General features: G+C 56.4%; 1 protein-coding gene across 1 annotated transcript; it reads left to right on the forward strand.

Moving 5' to 3' along the window:
• Positions 1 to 1279: 1279 nt before the first annotated feature.
• On the forward strand, positions 1280 to 18564 carry LOC148164649 (ankyrin repeat and MYND domain-containing protein 1-like). The gene is made up of 7 exons (XM_088021460.1): positions 1280 to 1443; positions 4151 to 4337; positions 7084 to 7227; positions 12340 to 12812; positions 14441 to 14657; positions 14863 to 15027; positions 18094 to 18564. The coding sequence occupies exons 1-7, from the start codon at positions 1286 to 1288 to the stop codon at positions 18562 to 18564; spliced, it is 1815 nt and encodes a 604-aa protein (XP_087877586.1). The 5' UTR covers positions 1280 to 1285.
• Positions 18565 to 18969: the final 405 nt, after the last annotated feature.

Raw genomic sequence — 18969 nt, forward strand, 5'->3', positions numbered from 1 at the left:
CTCTCCGCAGTCTTCTCCAGTGACGCCTCGGTCCACACAGCTAATCCTTCTTGTCTCTGTGACTTGGAGCCCATAGGTCGCCTTGTCCCCGCACCGGACCAGAAGCTTCGCTCCGTGCCTGCCACAAACTTGTACGGAACCGACAAAAACCGGCTTCGGAGTCCCGCAGAGCTCTTCAGATGTTGGCTCTTCGGCGTGTTGGCACGTGGCGGTGGACAAGTTAACCTCACTGTGCCTTGGTTTCCTCCGGTGTCTCACGGACACGGTCCCCGTGCGCTCTTCGCGGGGCCGTTGGAGCATTTAGCGCCCCCCCCCCCCGCCAGGAGCCCTTGGCCCAGAGCGGGCTCCCCGTCCTCTGCCGGACGTGGACGTCGGTGTCCGCGGTGGAGACGGGCTGGCCGGGTCCCCGCGCCTCTCCCTGGCGGAGCTCAGACGGAAGGCCGGCACGCGCAGAGGCGTGGGGGGCTCGGCGCGGGCGCGCGCGCCGGGGGCCCTGTGAGGTCACAGAGGGGCGCCCCGCGCTCGGCCGAGGACGCCCGTGGGCGGGGCCGGGCGCGGGGATTGGCGGAGGCCGAGAGCCCAGCGGGCACGTGGGCGGCGGGTGGGTTGCCGGGGAAACGCGACGCTCTCGGCTCGGGGCGCTGCTCTGGGCTGCTCTGGCGGACCGGGGCGGTGGGAGCCAGTTCTCTGAGCCTCGGTGCGGCCCTGCGGCAGGGGTGCGGCTGCGATCCCGGCGGGAGCGCGGGGAGCCGGGAAGGGGCGTGTCCCGGAGCTCTGCGGGGGCGGCGGGGGAGGCCTGTGCCGGGGACTCGACGGCCCCTGGGCATGGCCCTCCGTCCTCCCCGGGCCGGGACAGGCAGGACATTTGGGGCCTGGCGGGCTTGAGAGGCTGTGAGTGTGAGGTCGGGTGAGGACCGTGTCCCCGCACTTGGCCGTCCAGCCCTCTCGGGCTGGCTTCAGAGGCCCGTGGGGGAGGGGGCGCCTACTGTTTGTGGCCCCTCTGGGGCCAGTAGCAGGCGTGATACTGAGCCCAACACAGGGCCCTGAGAGGTCGTGCGAGGGTGGCTCCAACCGCCCCACTGGAGGGACGGGGACCTCCTCAGGGCGCCGGCCAAGGTCTCTCCGGAAGTTTTCAATAGGATAGGGGCGTCGACCAGGTTGGGGGGATGGGACTTCGTTTCTCTGACGCGGATGGGGGGCTGCGGGCCTGTCCCTGGCGCCCGCCAGGAGCTCTGAGGGCTAATGTGGGTCCCTGGCTTTGCTTCCAGGTTCGAGGACGAGAGGCATGGAAAATAGTTATTCTTCAGCCTTCTATTATGAAATCCCAGATGTTGACATCTATGAAAATCAGCTGGTGGGGAGGGGCGGTGAGCCTGCTGCCCCCACCGAGGACCTGGGGACCCTGGAGAGCTCCAGGACAATGGATATGCTCTTTACCAAAAGGTGCGGGGTGGGGTGGGGGCTCCCACAGGGGGGTCCCAGCCTGACCCTGGGGACCACTTAGCTGGGATCCAGCACTGGGGCAGGTGTTAAAAAACCGCTAAAACTTATTTTGCCCTTCAAAAGCTTGTCTCTGGAGAGACAGGAAAACCTCAAAGTTGTATCAGCAACCACTGAGGAAAATTACAACACTGGGTAACGAGGCCCCTGCTGGATCTCTGCACACTCCTTCTGGCTCACCCACTCTGCCTTTCTGTGTCACCTTCTCGTGGCCTTAGGAACATCTGCCTTATGGAGTTCCCAAGTTGGTACAGCTTCTTCACAGTATGGTAACTGTGAGCGATGTAACACATCTCAGGTCTACTGTGGGCCAGGGGCTGCCCTTAGAGTCTTACCTTGGCATCTTGTGAAACCCAGCCTGTAATCCTATTGTATTTGTCCCCGTTATGGACTGAACTGTGTCTCCCTGGCTCTTCCCCACTCCCAGAATTCATGTTAAAGCCCTCACCCCCAATGTCATGGTGACTTGCTTTCGTCAGCAGAAGCTCGCACACGCTTCAGCCCCAGCTGTCCTGGCCTCTGTCCTAGTCACAGGAGGTCTGGAGGGCCCTCTGAGCGTGGGGTGCATTCCCAGCGGAGGGTGGGCCGGAGTCCCAGAAGCTCTGCCTCAGTCTGCAGCTGCTCCCGCTCCCACCGGCCCCTGCCTTTCTCCAGGCTCCAGCCCGAGACCCCTGGTTGCCAGGCCGCCTTGCTCTCCTCTGGCCAGCACACCCCCCCCATGGATCATCCGTCCTCCATGCACCCGCACACCCAGCCCTGGAGATGGGGCTTTTGGGGAGTAGACTTAGATGAGGTGATGGGGCCCCATGATAAGATTAGTTCCCTTATAAGAAGAGGGAGAAGCTAAAGCTTTCTCTCTCGGCCATCTATGAACTAGGAAGCTGGCCTTCACTGGGAATGGAGTCTGCAGGCCCCCCCGGTCTCAGGCTGCCAGCCTCCAGACTGTGAGAAATAAATGTGTGCGATCCAAGCCCCCCAGCCTGTGGGGCTTGGTAATAGTCTGAGCAGACTGACGTAGCCCCTCTTTTACCGATGAAGAATGTCCTTGAGTCATAAGGAGTGTAGGGAAGGAACCTGTTTGGCAGCAGAACCAGGTGGTCAAGCCCTTGCTCACCTTGCCAGCTGACCATTTCCAGGGACCCCCCACAGCTGACTGGTGGTGTTAATGATGTTCTTGCTTGATCTTAAACTCATTTCCATTTATTTTTTTGAGAATTTCCATTTGTTCCTATTTGTTTAATTGAGGAAGTAGGATCTGTGCCATGCAGCCAAGTGGGAAGAGAAGTGGCGTGTGAGTTTGCTAGGGCTGCAACAGGCCACCACAGGCTGAGTGGCCTAAACAAGAGAAATGTATTGTCTATCAGTCTGGAGGCCGCAAGTCCAGGGTCAAGGTGTGGGCAGGGTGGTTTCTTTTGAGGGTGTGAGGGAGACTCTGCTCCAGGCCACTCTCCTTGGCTTGTAAATGGCTGTCTTCTCCCTGTGTCTACATGTCATCTTCTCTTCATGTGTTTCTTTGTGTTCATACTTCCCCTTGGCTGAAGGGTGGTAGTCACATTGGACTGGGCCCACCCTAATGACCTCACTTTAACTTGGTCACCTCTGTGAAGATCCTGTTTCCAAGTACAGTCTCATGGTGAGGTGCTAGGATTTGGGCTCCAATAGAGAATTGTGTGTGTGTTGGGGGGGGGGTAGGGACACAACTCAACCCATAGCCACAGGTAAGCAAAGAAAAAACAAACCAAATCTGAGCCCCCAGATTTTATCATTGTTGCATGTGGGTGTCTATTTTTCCCGGCTGCTTTCTGCAGATGCATCATAACATGGCACATGGGGGTTCTTGTGTTCTCAGGAGACTTTGTGTCCCTTCTTTGGGCAATGCTTTGTTAAGCCTCTGTGGCTCATAGCTGGCATGGGAGGGCTGGCTGGTGTAGGGGACCAAAGTCTGGAGGTTTCTGTGCTTTGAGCAGCCCAGCTAGACCGTCCACCTGACCGTGGCACAGGTCCGTAGACCAGAGACACCAAGACGCAGAGTCCCCAGGGTGCCCTTTCGACTTTGGAGGGAGGCAGAGAGGGGGGCCGTGTGTGTGATGGGGGGTAGGAGTAGGTCCCCTTTTAAGTTAGGATTTGTACTTTTAGATAGCAAGAGCAGAAAAGAAGCGAGCTCACCTTGATGCCCATTCTCTGCCCCTTGCTGTGCACCCACCCATCCCTGCAGCCTTCCATCTGTCTGTCTTACTGGTCAGCTTGCTGGTCCTCTTGGACCAAAGCTGCTTCTCCTTCTTTAGACCATTCATTGGTCCATGCATGTCTCCCAAGCGTCCACTTCCTGCCGGGGCACTGTGGACTGGAAGAGGGCACAGGCTTGCCCCACAAACAGCTGGAGTGGGGCGACCATCTGCTTCCAGGTAGTAGAGCTGGTCGTGCCTCCAGAGCACTGGCAGCCATTCAGCCGTGTGAGACAGACACAGGTGCACTTGGGCCATTACTGCAGCCCCGTGCCTCAGTTTCCCTCTGCAGAATGGGGGTAGCAACAGCGTCTGCCCTGGGGGGGGTGGGAGGAAGGACTGAGATGGCGTGTGGTTCTCTCCGCCGTCACTCCTCAGGCCTGTGCCGGTGTGGGTCCTCCTTCCCCTGCTCTTCACCTTCCTAGGGACATCCCAGAGGCCCTGGAGGAGGAAGAGGCGTCCGAGGGTCCCCCCGGGGGGCAGGACCTGAAGGACGCCTACATCCAGCTGATCCAAGGCGTGCAGGAGTGGCAGGATGGCTGTGTGTACCGAGGGGACTTCGGGCTGGACATGAAGCTGGGGCATGGTGAATTCTCTTGGCCCACGGGAGAGGTAACCAGCTCCCGCTGCTCCTTCCCTCCTGGCCAGTCTCAGCCAGCCACCGCTCTCTCCTCTTCTTTTCCTTTTTCCTTTTTTTTTTTTAAGAGAGGGAGCAAGGGAGCGGGGTGGTGGGCAGAGGGAGAGGGAGGGAGAGAGAGTCTTAAGCAGGCTCCGTTCCCAGCTCAGAGCCTGACGTGGGGTTGCATCTCACGACCCTGAGACCTGGGCTGAGATCCAGAGTCAGACACTCAACTGCCTCCGCGCCCAGGCGGCCTGGCCTCTCCTCTCGTAAGAGGGACGTGAGGTGAACTTGCAGACCACCGGCTGGGAAGGGTGCAGGCTAATGTCTTTCCCACATGAGAAATGTCTGGAGAGACACATTCTCACAGACTTCCAGGGTCATGCCTGCGGTTGGCCTGGGTGTCCCCAGGTCGAAGCTTGGGAAGTATTACTGAAGATAAATTCTTATTCTGGGCGACTGTTTTAAAATCACAAATTACTGTATCAAGTTGTATTTATGTTGGTGAAATGGCTTTGTATTTAAGGTTAAGCAGAAGGAAAGGATCTTTTTAACAATCAAGCGAAAGCACGCTCTAGAGCCCACACAGTAGGGCATGTCCGGGACCCCAGGGGAGACCCTAGCGGACTGGCTGCCGAAGCTGCTCCCCCGGGGGCCTCTGGGAGCGTGGGGGCAGCCACGGCCTCAGGCAGCACCATGACCGGCACCCAAGCTGTGGCTGCCTGTCCTTCCGGCGGGGAGATTTTCAGAGCATGGGTATGAGTGTGACATGGGAAGATGTCCCGGTAGGGGACTTTGATTCAGTAGCTCCAAGGGCAGTGGACTGGTGGGGCCCTGGTTCAGGCCCGGTCCTTCGCTAGGAATGCACCGCACGCTCAGAGGGCCCTCCAGACCTCCTGTGACCAGGACAGAGGCCAGGATGGCTGGGACTGAAGCGTGCGCGGAGCTTCTGTTGACGAATGCTAGTCACTGTGACGTCAGTGATCAAGCACGGACCCCTGTGGGTTGTTTATTGTCTTAGTTCTCAGCTAGGTTCTCTCTTTTTCCCAACACTGTAGTGTCCCACAGCCCCGTTCATGGCTTTTGGGAGGTTTGGGTGACCTGCCCTGCAGAGCCCAGGTTCTCCCCGTGAAGGGAGACCACAGTTGGGCGGGGGTGTTGTGATGGAGCCACGGCTTCATTATTGCCTGGCAGGGACCTCAGGTCCGCTGAGCAGACGCTCATCCAGCTCCCGAACTGGAGAGGCCAGGGGACAAGAGGGCATGCCACTCACGAGCAGTGACCTTAAACTCGTTAACTGTGTTCAAAGGACCAGACCAAGCATGTCAGCTCCGGCTGGTGAGATGAGGCTCCCGGTCTGGGAGGGCCAGGGAGGGATGGAGCCCATGATGGACAGGGTCCCTCCAGTGCTTTCTCCCAGGGAGTGGACAGAAATCCACATGCATACACACCCAAGTGACCAGAGGGTTAAATATCCCCCCTGCAGTTCTACACAATTTGCCAGTTAACATTTTTTTTTAAAGTTTGGTGGACTCTGATTTGCTCTACAAAACCATGTTAATTAGATGGGTGTTGGCGGAAGATGGGCAGCCCCAGCCCAGTGCTTCTCTGCTCAGTGAGTGTCTTTGTGCTGGACAGGCTCCTCAGAACTGTAACTGAGCCTACGTTCAACCCAGGTGAGACTGAAAAGGGCCTTTGTTGGCTCTTGGAACTGAAAAGTCCATCACTGGGGGTCATGTGGCCCTAGGCTTGGCTGGATCCAGGGATTCCAATGACCCTGTTGGGCCCCTCTCTCCCTATCTCCATGTGGGGGGTCCAGACTGACCCTCCGCCATCTGGCAAGCCCACGGGAGCTGCATCACATGCTCCTGGAAGAGAGGACAGGCCCTAGCAGGACACTAGTCTGGCTTGGGCATGGGTCCTGTGGCCAAGTCCAAGTCAGGGCTGGGGCTCGGGGTCAGGAGTCCTCAGGTTGGCCAGGCTTGGTACCATGTGCCTGGGGGCTGAGGTCAGTCCACCACCAACCCCCCAGGGAGTCCTCTCCATTACCAGAGGAAAGAGAAGGGACACTAAGCAGGCAGCAGTCAGCATCCCATTCCTCCAGCGTGGTCTGTGAGCATTGCGGGACCCGGCCTGCTCCTGGTGTGGAAAGAGGCTGTCAGCCATGCCCCAGGGTCCGGACTGGCTGTTGGAAAGTGCTTGGAATGGGCATCACATTCTTTTTTCCTCCTGAGGCCCCAGTAGAGGGGCAGACTCGGACAGACCCGCCCCTAACATCGGTGGGGCTTGGGACAAGAGCAGACATAGGCCTGCATCCATGGCTCAGTATGGAGGCGTTTTAAATCAAAGCCCCACCAGGGTCCATAGCCTGCCCCTGGGGCCACGCAGGGGAGCCCGAGGCTGGTGCCCCCTCCCTCGCCCAGACCAGCCTGCAGCCTGTGAACCCAGGCAGGATGGAGCTGAGCCCGGGTCAGAGCTCCTGAGTGGACCCCGCTCCCACCCAAACCCAGTCATGGCTGTAGCAACACCTGTCCAAATGCCCCTGCCTGAGCTAGGGCAGGCGAGCGCGAGCGCGGCCACTGGGGCGCGGACCGCCTGGCACCTGCTCTGCGGCACGTAGGTGACCATCTCTAACAGACACCATGCACCCAGCTTGAAGGGGGTCTGTGGCCAGAGTGGCTCTGGAAGGCGGGGAGGAGCGGCTTCTCAGGCGCGTCCGGCTCGGGGCTCTCTTCACAGTCTTACCGCGGGCAGTTTTACCGCGACCACCGCCACGGGCTGGGCACCTACCTGTGGCCCGATGGTTCCAGCTTCACCGGCATGTTTTACCTGAGCTACCGAGAAGGCTACGGCACCATGTACCAGAAGACCAGGCTCTTCCAGGTGAGGGCCAAGCCGCCCAGTGTGCGGGGGTGGGGGGGGTGGGGCCGCCCTGTGTGCAGGGTTGGGGCGGACGTGCCCCGTGTGCAGGGGAGAGGTGGGGCCGCCCCATGTGCAGGGGGGAGGTGGGGCCGCCCTTTGTGTAGCGGAGGGGCGGGGCCGTCCTTTGTGCAAGGGAGGGGCGGATGTTCCCCGTGTGCAGGGGAGAGGTGGGGCCGCCTAGTGTGCAGGGGAGCGGCGGATGTGCCTCTTATGCAGAGGAGAGGTGGGGTCCTGCGTGTTCAGGCCACTGGATAAAAGGATATTTAGGTTCTGGGGAATTTTATTTGTGCAACAAGTGGTAGCTTTCTTATTTTTGGAGATTAAAACAGTACCAGTAATAAAATACAATAATAAGGCTCACGAGGAGAAGAACACGAGTGAGAAGACAGGCCTCTTCCGGATCCATTTTCCAGAATAGGTCTGGGTATCAGCGCGCTGTGTGTCCTTTAGAGTCAACTGTAAATGCACCATAAATGTTTAGTTTTTTTATACATAAACTGGGTCATTCCACATATAGTGTCTTGAAATTTGCAGATAAGATACATTTCCTCCTTCTATTTCCTCACAGTAAACCCCACCCACTTTAGTATATATACAGTTTCGCAAGCCTAGAGCTGTGTGAACACACTGGACCGTTCCATCCCCCGATGTTACCCGTGACCCTTTGGGACCGGTCTCTCCTCTCACCCCAGCTCTTGGCCCGTCCTCTGGCCTATAATTTACCTTGGCAAGAATGTCCTGTTAACAAAATACAATATGTAGACTTTTCACTTAGCAAAATGCGTTGGAGATCCACCTGCGTTGTGGTGAGCCGGTAGGTCCTTCCTTAGTGCTGAGCGCTTGGGCAGCACCCGGCTCCTGCACAGTTGTCCCCGCTGTTGGCTAGTTTCCAGCTTTGGGTGGTTATGAATCAAGCTGCTATAAACCTTTATATATGGTGTCTTGTGCACATGTGTGTGCACATGTGTGCGTTCGTGAGCACGCGCAAACCCCCCAAGGCCCTGAGGCTCATTGGAGTCAATCTCCAGCCCCTCCCTCTGCCAGCCCCCAGTGACCCTGCTCTGCTCGTTAGCACAGGTCTTCCTTTCCTGTCATTTCAGGTCCTTGGGACCCTGCCGCGGGGGGCACTTCCTGTGTGAATTCTCTGGTGTAGGGCATGATTCTTTGGAGATTCAGACGTATTTGCATATGTCAGCGATTCGTTTCTTTTACTGGGAGGCAGTATTCCATTGCGTGGATATGATACACAGTTTTGATTTGATCTTTCCAGTTTTTGGTTATTACGAATGAAGCTGCTAAGAACATTTGAGTACAAGTCCTCACGTGCATGTATGTCTATTTTTGCATTTGGATAAATACCTGGGAGGGGACTGCTGGTCGTATGTTAAGTGTATGATGAATTTTATAGGACACCTCCAAGTGGTTTTCCAAAGTGGCTGTGCCTGTTCCGTTTCAGCTCATCACGTGTGAACGTTGTCCTTGCTCCACATCTCTGTCAGTGCTTGGCTTTGTCTGCTGTTTTCATTTTAGCCACTCTTAGGCTTATCAATATTTCTTTCCTAGTTCTTGCTTTTTTTTATATCCTAGTTACAAAATCTTAGCTTAACCCAAGGTGACCAAGATTTCTGTCTGTGTTCTCGTCTACGTGTTATGGTGTTAGCACTGACGTTTAGGTCCGCGATCTGTTTTGAGTTCACTTTTGCATTTCACGTGAAGCGGGGGTCAGCCCTCCTCCAGTCCCGTCTGACCCGTGGGTGTCCAGCTGGCCCCCTGCCGTCGGTTGAGAAGGCTGTCCTCTCTCCACTGCTGGCCTTTGCATCTTTGTCAAAAACCACATGTGGAGACACATGTCTGGTTGTCTTTCTTCCCGTGATGTCAGGATTGGCCAGTGGGGGCCGGGGTCTGCTGTCCTATCCCATCTGTTACGATGGCGGTCTCGTCTTAACTTCTCCTGATTTTGGAGAATACCGATGACCGTTATTTCATGGGAGGGTGTAAGACAGTGACCTTCTAAATCTATGATTCCTCCTCCATTTGTTAACTGGAATTATTTTCTAAAGATTTTATTTATTTATTTGACAGAGAGCTAGACAGAAGTGCACAAGCAGAGGGAATGGCAGAGGGAGAGGGAGAAGCAGGCTCTGCACTGAGCAGGGAGCCCGATGCGGGACTCGATCCCAGGACCCTGGGATCATGACCTGAGCTGAAGGCAGCCGCTGAACCGACTGAGCCACCCAGGCACCCATGTGAACTAGAATTCTTTTATCTACAAGATAAAAGCTGTTTGGTTACTTGGAGGTAGTTTAATGGGAAAAGCAAAATGACACTTGATCGTTTCCCTTTCTTTGCTAGTTGTCAGGGTCGGAAGGTGATTACTGTCTAACATTCTTCAGTGGTGGTCAGTGGAGCTTAGTGGGGTTTTTCCATATCTTTATGAACTCATGGATTTTAATATACTTGGTTTATCTGTACATTGCAGTCGTTAAGCTTTTCGATGCCCAGTTGGCACTGTTTGGTCAGGGGGAGCCTTTTTCATTTGGCTCCTGAAATTGACACAACTCCAGCAGGCTTTGGTGGCTTTCTTGCCTTTTGCGATGAGGAGTTGTCCCCAGCTCATCCATACACTTCCTGCTCTGGACTCAGAATTGACTTTACCTGGCAAGCCTGGTTCCACAGTGGGAAATGGTGTTTAGAAACCACAGTTTCGGTGCTTATTACTACTGTGTTGGCTTGGTTTTCATATTTAGTATTTTTAGTAGCAGATCTAGATAATATATATTTTCTAAATGAGAAAATTTACCACCGGTTCATACTGATGTCTCCAAATCCAGTTTAGGAATACAGAGTTTTTACTCAACAGCCATGGTATTGTATTTGCATATCTTTCCTCTTAGTCTTAAAAATCCTCATTTCTAACCATTAACAACATTTCTACCTATTTTACCTCATAAAATATGTATGACAGTTTCAGAATAATAACATAGCATTGGGACCCCACGACTCCTGAAAGCAACTCAGAGCTCCTTTGCCTTCCTTTTGTTCCTGGGGCTGACCCCACAGGAATGTTGAGTCCAATCATGGGACATAATTCCTCTCTGTGCAGTTAATCCACCACCTGGGAGTAGAGCTGCACTCACTCACTTTGCTTTTGTTTTTTAAGGATTAGATTTTTTAAATCTTGCCTTAATTTTGTTTTATACTTAGGTAAAAGACTGATATTTTTCTCAAGGCAGATCTAGCAAACAGGGTCCACCCAGAGGAGTCCAGCGTCCGTCCCTTCTCTTCTCTCTGGCATCCTGTCCTGTCATTGGTGACTGCTTCTACAGCTTTATCTTTGCAGGTGTAACCATGAGCCCGTGCGCCTGCGAGTTCCTCCCTGCTTAGACGCCAGGGCCTGCGCTCTTCGCGCTTTCGATGGTTGCCTGCAATTTCCCATCATCCGGGCATCTCGTGTCCTTACAGCTGGTTGGGAAGGGTTGACCACATGGGAGCTTTTCTCCAGGCTTTGTTGTGCCAAAGGGCATGGCGGTGATGGTCTTGCTCATCAATCATTCCGTGCTTTTGTTGGTGATCTCTGGGATATATTCATTCCTAGGAGGGCATTGTTTGGTCACAAAGTAAATGTGTGTCAGAGACAAACACTGTGACATGTTGCATTCTGCAGACATAACCATTATTAGGATTATATTTTATTAGCATGATTATAGTTTGCTGTTATGCATACTGTCATGAACATAGGTGTGACCATAGCTTTGATGACGTTGGGATTATTTCCTTATGATGGATTCCTGGAAGGGGAGCTCTTGGGTCAGCTCTTGGGGTACAAACGCCTTTGGACTCCTCATAGGTCTGCAGCGGCTGCTTTTCCGACTGCCCGCCTCCCTGCACCCCCTTTCTTTGCCCTGTCCCCAGTCTTTTCCCCGCCCACCGATCTTGTGGCTCCATCCTCCTGGGTGACAGGAGCTTCCAGGTTGAATGTGCCCCGCCCCACCAAGCCACTTTCACAGACTGCGGTGGCACTTCGTGCCCCGTGCAGCTTCTTCCCGAAGTACCTCTGCCCCCCTCCCCCCACCTCCTGCACAGTGACGTCATCCTCAGCGCATTTTCTTTTCATTTCTTTAGCCTGTTGTAGCCTGTGAGCTTCTTGTGGGCGGGGCCATGCAGCTCAGAGCCTTACATCCCAAGTGCCCAGCCGCGGGGCTTGCAGCCAGAGAGCCCTGACTCAGCAGCCCTGGCCCGGTTCACAGATGAGGGCACAGCTCCCAGGAGTGAACCGAATGCCCCCGCTGTGTCAGGCCTCCGCAACATCGCCCAGGCTGTTTCCTCGGTCATCCCGGTGACCTCCGGGCGTCCTTCAGTGCCAGCGCAGGGAGCATGCAGCTCTCCTGGGAAGTGGGGCCTCTCTCTGAGCTCCCGGTGCCGGAGCCCTTCTCCCAGTTCCCTTGGGTGGGGAGGGGCGGCATTGCCTTTCATTTGAGGCCCTCCTGGCCCTTCCCTCTGCACCCATGCTCCACCCAGCACAGACACCGTTCCACCCAGTGGGAGCACCCAGAGAGGTCCAGGAATCCCTGCACTCTGCTGGGTTGCTGGAAGGGAGCATTAGCCCCACCTCCTCCACCCCCTCCCTTCCTCCCCATCCTCCCCCTCCTCCTCCGGCCTCCTCAGTTCATGCGTGCTGGGGTCTCTGTGACCCAGTGCCTAGCATCTCCGACCCCCATGCTGCTGGGGTGCCTGGGCTAGGCCCCTAGTGCTGCCAGGGGTTCCCTGAAATGAGCCCACATGTGGTATCCCTGACACGCTCCACCCTGAGACCCCCGGGCGTGTCCCCACTTTCCCAGTAAGGCCACCCCTGACCACCCCAGGCCCGTAGCACCTTTCTCTACCCATGTGTTCCATATTTACACATTTGCTTTTGGCCCCTGGGCCTGGTGCACACTAAGCCTCTGCAAATATTTGTTGAATGAATGAATACATTTCTTAGGAAGGTTTAGTTTTTTGATTTTGAGAAACCAGTTGCAGAGCAGACGGCCCTGCTGAATTCTCTCTTTTGCCCTAGTGAACTTTGTTTTGCAGGGGCTGTACAAAGCCAACGAGCGGTTTGGGCCAGGCATTGAGACCTACCCCGACGGCAGCCAGGACGTCGGGCTGTGGTTTCGGGAGCACCTCATCAAGCTGTGCACAGAGGTCCCCAGCAGCTTCTCCATACATGACTACCCCGAGTACTCGGGCTTCCTCACGCACTCTCCTGCTAGAATCAGCCTCTTGGGCGAGGAGAAAATGGAGTGGGACCTGCATGAGGAACGGGACCCCTTTTTCTATGACTATAAGCGGTTTCTTCTGAATGATGACCTAACTCTGCCTCCAGAAATGCACATTTACTCAACCGACAACAGCCACCTGCCCATGACCTGCTCTTTCCGCAAAGAATTAGATGCCCTGATCTTCCTTAATGATATCCCTCCATTTGTTGAGGACGGTGAACCCTGGTTTATAAAAAATGAGACCCCTTTGATGGTCAAAATCCAGAAGCAAGCTTACAAGTACAGGTGAGTCGTCACATGGTTCTTTCTCACCTCAGCGCCTGGCAGGCCTGCTCCTCCCGCCGCTGACAGGCTTGCGCTTAGTGCTGGGCCCCTGGAGGCCTCCGGCGCCTGGCTGGGTAACTTGCAGGGTTATTTGTCAGGTTAAGGCAAGTGTGCTTCTGTTTGACTGAGGCAGCCCAGCGATGGAGGCGGAGGGAAAGCCATGCCGGGCCCGTGAGCAGGGACATGTCCCCGGGTTGCGAGGAGAGGGGTGGGGCAGGCAGGTGCGGGGGCCATCGATGTTGGCACAGGGTATCGGGACGCTGGATCCTGCTCACCTGGTCTTGGGGGAAGGAGTTGTCAGGGGGTTGCTTGGTGAGCATGGAGCCAGGGTAGGCCCGAGAAGAGTGTAGAGCCTCGCGAGGGGATGTGGAATAGGGTCAACGCCTGAGTTGATGGGGCTGAGTTCAAATCCTGGTTCTGGGACCCTGTGTGTGTTTTCTCTGTACCGGTTGGAGCTTGCGCCCCAGCCTCTGCAGGTCATGTCTGTGACTAGGTGTCCAGTAGGCTGGGTATCTACGCGAGGTCCACACAAGCAGAAGGGCCTGCTGTTACCCTGATGTATGAGTACGGATCTGAGCCGAGAGCCAAGGGTGGGAGAGCAGGGTAGGAGTAGGCTGGGGGCTGGCGGCTGGCGGAGCCTCTAGCTTCTCCAAAATGGCTGGGAAAGATGAAGTGCTCCGTTGGTCTCCAAAGACACCCTTCCTCCCCACCCCAGCCCTGGAAAAGTTAGCAGCTACCTGATGAAAAATGGTATTTTAAGTTAAAATTTTCAAGAATATTTTCATTTGCTTACTGAACTTTGTCCTCTGAAATCACTGAACTGTTTTAGAATTTATGTTTGGTAAGCACAAGTGGCTGGCTACTGTTGCATTCATGCAACCCCCCGCCTAATTTCTCCACCCACCCCTCCCTCCCTCCCTCCCTCCACCCACCCATCCATTAATCCGTCCCTCCATCCATCCATCCACCCACCCACCCACCCACCCACCCATCCCTCCACCCATCCACCTAGCCATCTGTCTGTCCATCCATCATGCAGACGTCAGCTGAACCAGTAGTTGTTGTTAACTGTTGGGCACAGAAGGTGCTATAAATCCATAGATTCTTGACTGTGGAGGAGGTTATGTGTACACAGGAGGCTTAAGTGTGTGCTGGTGAACGGGCCATGGGACTTGCATGTTATCTACTCAAACAGCGAATGAGCAGAGGTGGGGTATGAGTGCTTGGTGCTGAGTGCCAGACCCATGAGTGTGCCTGGCCTCCTCCCCGCCCGGGGCCCCTCCTATGAGAGCCCCTTTCCCAGCACACATGAAGGGACCGATGAATCAGGGATGTGCAGGGCCCATGATGAGCCTGAGCATCTGCACCTGAGGGCCGCGAGTCACACCACAGTGCTGCATCCATGCTAACTGTGACTGCTCAGTGGTGCAGCCCCCAGGGCTCAGGGTGCCTGAGGAGTGGACTGTAAGGGGAGGAAGAGGGCCTGGGGCAGGGCCGGGTGAGGAATGAAGAGAAGGGGTAGGGGAAAGAGGGTCCTGAGTGGGGGTCCTGAGCTGGCCTAACACCACTGAGGCCCACTGTGTTGCCAGGAACAAGAAGGCCCACAGCAGCTGGAACATGGGTGCCATCCTGGAGGGGGACCGGAGAAGCTTTGCGTGTAGTGGGCCCAAGGAGCGGCTTGCCAAGGACATGATCCTGAGGGCTGGGGAAGGGGACTACGACTGGATCTACGGGATCCTCAGGGATGACCTTGCCAGCGCCAATGTGGCCGACGCCAAGGGCTACACTGTGCTCGCCGCGGCTGCCGTAAGTCCCCATGCGGGGTGCCCCCGGCACGGTGGATCCGTGACGGTCTGGGGTCCTCTCCCCTCTGCGGGGCTGCTGTCCTCCCAGCCGTAAGTGGGGTGCATAGGGTCCGATGGCAGAGAGCCTGGGGCGTGTTGATCTTCCCACACTGCTGTCTCTGAGTCAGGTACCTGCTGTCCTCACGAGGCTGGCTTCTTCCCCCCAGGTTCATTGTCACAACGACATTATCAACCTTCTGCTGGACCACGGGGCCGATGTGAACAAGTACACAGACGAGGGCCTCACGGCACTCAGCATGTGCTTCCTTCTCTACTACCCGTCCAGGTGCTTCAAGCCCAACATCGCTGAGCGGACGGCACCCAAGCCCCAGGTCAGCCCCTCGACCCTGCAGCCCGGCCTGGCGTCTGTAGCACCCTGTACCCTACCCCCTGTCCCCTATCCCCCTGTCCATCTCTCCTGGCCGCGGTCTCCGGTCTCCCTGTCTATGTGCAGATCGGCTTTAGCTGGGGTGAAGGGACAGTACGGCCCGTGGGCAGGGAGTGGGAGGCAGGGACGGAGCCAGCATGACCGCTCAGTGTCCTGAGCTCTTGCCACAACGCCAAGGGCTATGTGTCTTATCCGAGCCACATGTACAGCAGTCGGCCCAAGACCCCTCCTGTGGGTCCCAGGGAACGAGACTCAGAGGGAGGGAGGGAAGGCTGGTGATTCAGGAGTGAGGCACCCCTTTGCCCGTTGTGAATAGAGCTGCCCGGAAGTCCCTGGTCAAGCGTTAGCGTGAACTCCTGCTTTGGGTTGTTTAGGATGCACTCCCAGCCATGGGATCGCAGGATCACCTGGTGGTCCGGCGTTTCATCCGTCCGGGAGCTTCTGAGCCCTGCCGCCGCTGCAGGGGCGCCCCTGTATGCCTCCATTCCAGTGCAGGCTCGGGGCCTCACAGCTGGCTGGGCAGCGCCCAAGGGCCTGCTCTCTGCAGTGCAGGGCGACCTCCATGGCCTGTCTCCTGAGTGCCAGCCACAGGGGCCATGTCTGCACACTCCTCGGGGAACCCTGGACCCTAACTGTCAGCCCTGTGAGGCCAGCCCAGCCTGGGACTGACCTCCGCCCAGCAAGCCTTCCGTGGGGGCTGCAGCTTTCTGTCCTCGTGGTCAGGGCCCCTCCTGGGCAGGTGAGGGAATGGTGCTGGAAAAAGTCCCCTTGCTGGGACTCTTGTCTCACCTTAACCCTGTCTCCTGAATTTCTTCTTTGAGAAGAGGCGGGCAGAGTTCCTCAGTTACCAAGACACGGCCCCGCCCCTGCTTCTCCAGGGCAGGCCTCGGTTCCTGCCTTCAGTTCCCTTCAGAGCCCGGGTCCTTGCTGCCCTGGGTGGGTCTTGTGTGCAGGCGGCAGGGAGAGGTCTCCCGGGAGGTGGGAGCTGAGGAGCCCGCAGGAAGTCGAAGGTGGGGAGGGTTTGAGAACCAGCTGTAAGGTCCCTTTGCTTTTATGGCACCATTCATTTGTATCTGGTTTGTGAGTACACGTTCCTTCTTGGCCAGAAGTTGTTAATGTACAGAAACAACGACTTTCAAGTTCAAAGGTGATGGTGTGAACAGAAGTCCTGTGCTGTCACCCCTTCTTTGGGAGTGTTGTCCCCACAGCTTCTCCAGGCCCACAGTGTCTCCAGGGGACCCTGGCTCTAGGGGAAGAAGCCTCATCCATTATTGGTGAAGGCAGCGAGAGCCCCAGAAAGTGTTTTATTTGTACACTTAAAATACTGGTAAAAATCCCTCTTCTGCCTTTCTTTTGAAAGTCTCATTCCAAGACACAGGGCTGTTCAGGGGCGCTTGCGGGCACTGCCCCCGACTAAGCAGCTGCCAGCAGGTGGCGCTCCCGCCGCGTCCCCACGCCCACCATGCGCGGTCTAGGGTGAATTCCGTCCACATCAGCGGGCTTCAGCCACAGAGTCGTCCCCTAAAGACGGGTTCTTAGCACACCACAGACGCCAACGTCTCACCTGAAAAATTAAACAGCAAGTTTTTGAGTCCTCAGGGATCCCATCAGGGGCAGTTTCCCCAAGTTCCCACGTCAACATCTAGAATGGAGTCAAATGAGTCCAAACCCAGACGAGTTCGCACGCCGCACAAGGTTGAGATTTTTTGTTGCTTCAGCTTGTGACCGGTGCCCCGCTCTGTCCTGAGTCAAAGGAGAAGCTGGGCTGCTGTGTGGGCAGCGCACCCTCCCCTCTCCCCGCCACCTGCACCCCTGCAGAGTGGCGTGTGGGGGGAGGGGGACCGGTCCGGGAGCATCCCCCACACGGCTGTGAACACAGCCGCTGCCCCACCTGCCGCCCGAGATTACTCAGGCACAGTCACGGCAGAGGGCCCTGGGGCCACCTCGTCCCTTCTGTCTACCAACTGGCCCCTTATGGAGGGGATCACAGAGAGTTGGGCCCCACCACCAGCGTTTCTTTTTTTTTTTTTAAAGATTTATTTATTTATCAGAGAGAGAGAAGAGAGAGAGCACAAGCAGGGGGAGAGGCAGAGGGAGAAGGAGACTCCCCGCTGAGCAGGGAGCCCCACACGGGGCTCGATCCCAGGACCCCGAGATCATGGCCTGAGCCGAAGACAGACGCTTCACCAACTAAGCCACCCAGGTGCCCCCCACCCCCAGTGTTTCTGCCTTAGGGGTCTTGGGTGGGGCCCAAGAATCTGCATTCTTGGCCAGGCTGATGGCCCCAGGACCACACTTGGAGAGCAGAGGCTGTGAATGGGGCATGCAGGGCAGCATCGCGGGCAGGAAGGCAGCACGAGCCACATCGCCAGTCCTGTCGTTTAAATGTCTCTAAGGTTGGGACGCCTGCGTGTCTCAGTCCCTGGAGCATCTGCCTTCGGCTCAGGTCGTGATCCCGGAGTCCTGGGATCGAGCCCCGTGTGGGGCTCCCTGCTCCGTGGGGAGTCCGCTTCTCCCTCTGCTCCTCCTCTTGCTTGTGCACGTGCTCTCTCTCTCTCGCAAATAAATAAAATCTTCAAAAAAAAAATAAATGTCTCTAGGAGCGACATTAAAAAGAGGTACAACAGGTAGAATTAATTTTGATGATATATTTTATTCAACTGTGTGTATCCACAATTGATTATCTCTGTGTGTAAAATCAGTGTCAGGACAGGGACGCTCTGCTTTCTTTGTCTGCTCACACACACCCCGGATCTGGACAGGCCTCAGGTCAAGAGCTCCATTGCCACGTGTGGCTGGTGGCTGCTGTGTGGCTCAGGTTTCCATACGATGCCCTGACGGGTTTGCTTCCCTCCCTGGACTTTTGCAAAGTGTTTTAGCGTTGTCCGCCTCGGTGCCTGAAGAATGCTGTCTGCCGTGAGCGCTGGTCCTCGCTAAAGAAGTCAGCTTCATGGGGGTGTCACTCTCTTTCTTCTAGTGATTTTCCTTCTTTTTTTGGTACTTTTCAAAGGAAGCTTCAAATATGCCAGTAAATCCCAACCATGCCTTCTCATTCCTCGAAGTGGCCAAGGAGTCTGTGTATTTAGAGGAATTGGTGCCCATCCCAGGCAGCCAGGAGCAGAAGTCGGCTGCGGGGGGCGATGAGGAGGACGGCCTCTCTGCAGGCACCCAGCTGTCTCAGGAGTCCCCCAACCTGGGGGGCAACCCTCCGAAGTCGGACCGTCTGTCATCGCAGGGCAGCGTCAGCGACCTGGAGAAGGGGCTGGACTGCGTGGTAGGGAGTCTGGACGGGCACAGGCTGGGAAGCCAGGAGACGAACTTTGAGTCTGGCATCTGTGTGCGCAACTATTCCATCACACTGTCCCAGGACCTCCTGCGGAAGAGCGCCCAGGCCTACAGCATGCTGAAGGCCTCCTCACTCAGCACCACCGGCCCGGTAAAGGGCACCATGAGGAAGGTGGCGCTGGCCATGATCGAGTAGGTTGCTGGAATGTGGGTGTCGGGGCCGAGGGTCACTTTCAGGGGTGGAGCTCAGGCTCAGTGGGCCAGCATCACTTCCCTGGCCGCCAGGAGGGAGCGTTTCTGGAGGTGCGTGTCCCACATCCCCCAAGCCTCCAGGGATGCCGTGGGGCCCGTCCTGTGCACGGCCTCCAGGGACGTTTGGTGTGGCTCCAGGCTGGGGGCCTGGCTATGACGTCAGGGACAGTGTCACTGAGAATCCAGGGAGGGTGCCTCGGCTGCCACAGGGCGGAGGGCACCATGCAGGTGCTCACACACACACTTGCCTGCACACACTCACTCCCACCTGTCCAACACATTCACACATGCACTCACACACCTGCTTACACAGCTCATCTGCACACACTTGACCCCTCACTCCCCACAC

The sequence above is a fragment of the Eumetopias jubatus genome, unplaced genomic scaffold (genome assembly GCF_037043125.1).
Source record: "Eumetopias jubatus isolate StellerSeaLion01/CBP00866 unplaced genomic scaffold, mEumJub1_p1.0 scaffold_3, whole genome shotgun sequence".
Lineage (NCBI taxonomy): Eukaryota > Metazoa > Chordata > Mammalia > Carnivora > Otariidae > Eumetopias > Eumetopias jubatus.

What these genes read in the sequence shown, in the direction of transcription:
- LOC148164649 (XM_088021460.1), top strand. Translation starts at nt 1,286, where the DNA reads ATGGAAAATAGTTATTCTTCAGCCTTCTATTATGAAATCCCAGATGTT. An exon ending in AAGCAAGCTTACAAGTACAG is followed by an intron (nt 12,813 to 14,440) that starts GTGAGTCGTCAC and finishes CTGTGTTGCCAG; the next exon opens with GAACAAGAAGGCCCACAGCA. An exon ending in GGACGGCACCCAAGCCCCAG is followed by an intron (nt 15,028 to 18,093) that starts GTCAGCCCCTCG and finishes TACTTTTCAAAG; the next exon opens with GAAGCTTCAAATATGCCAGT.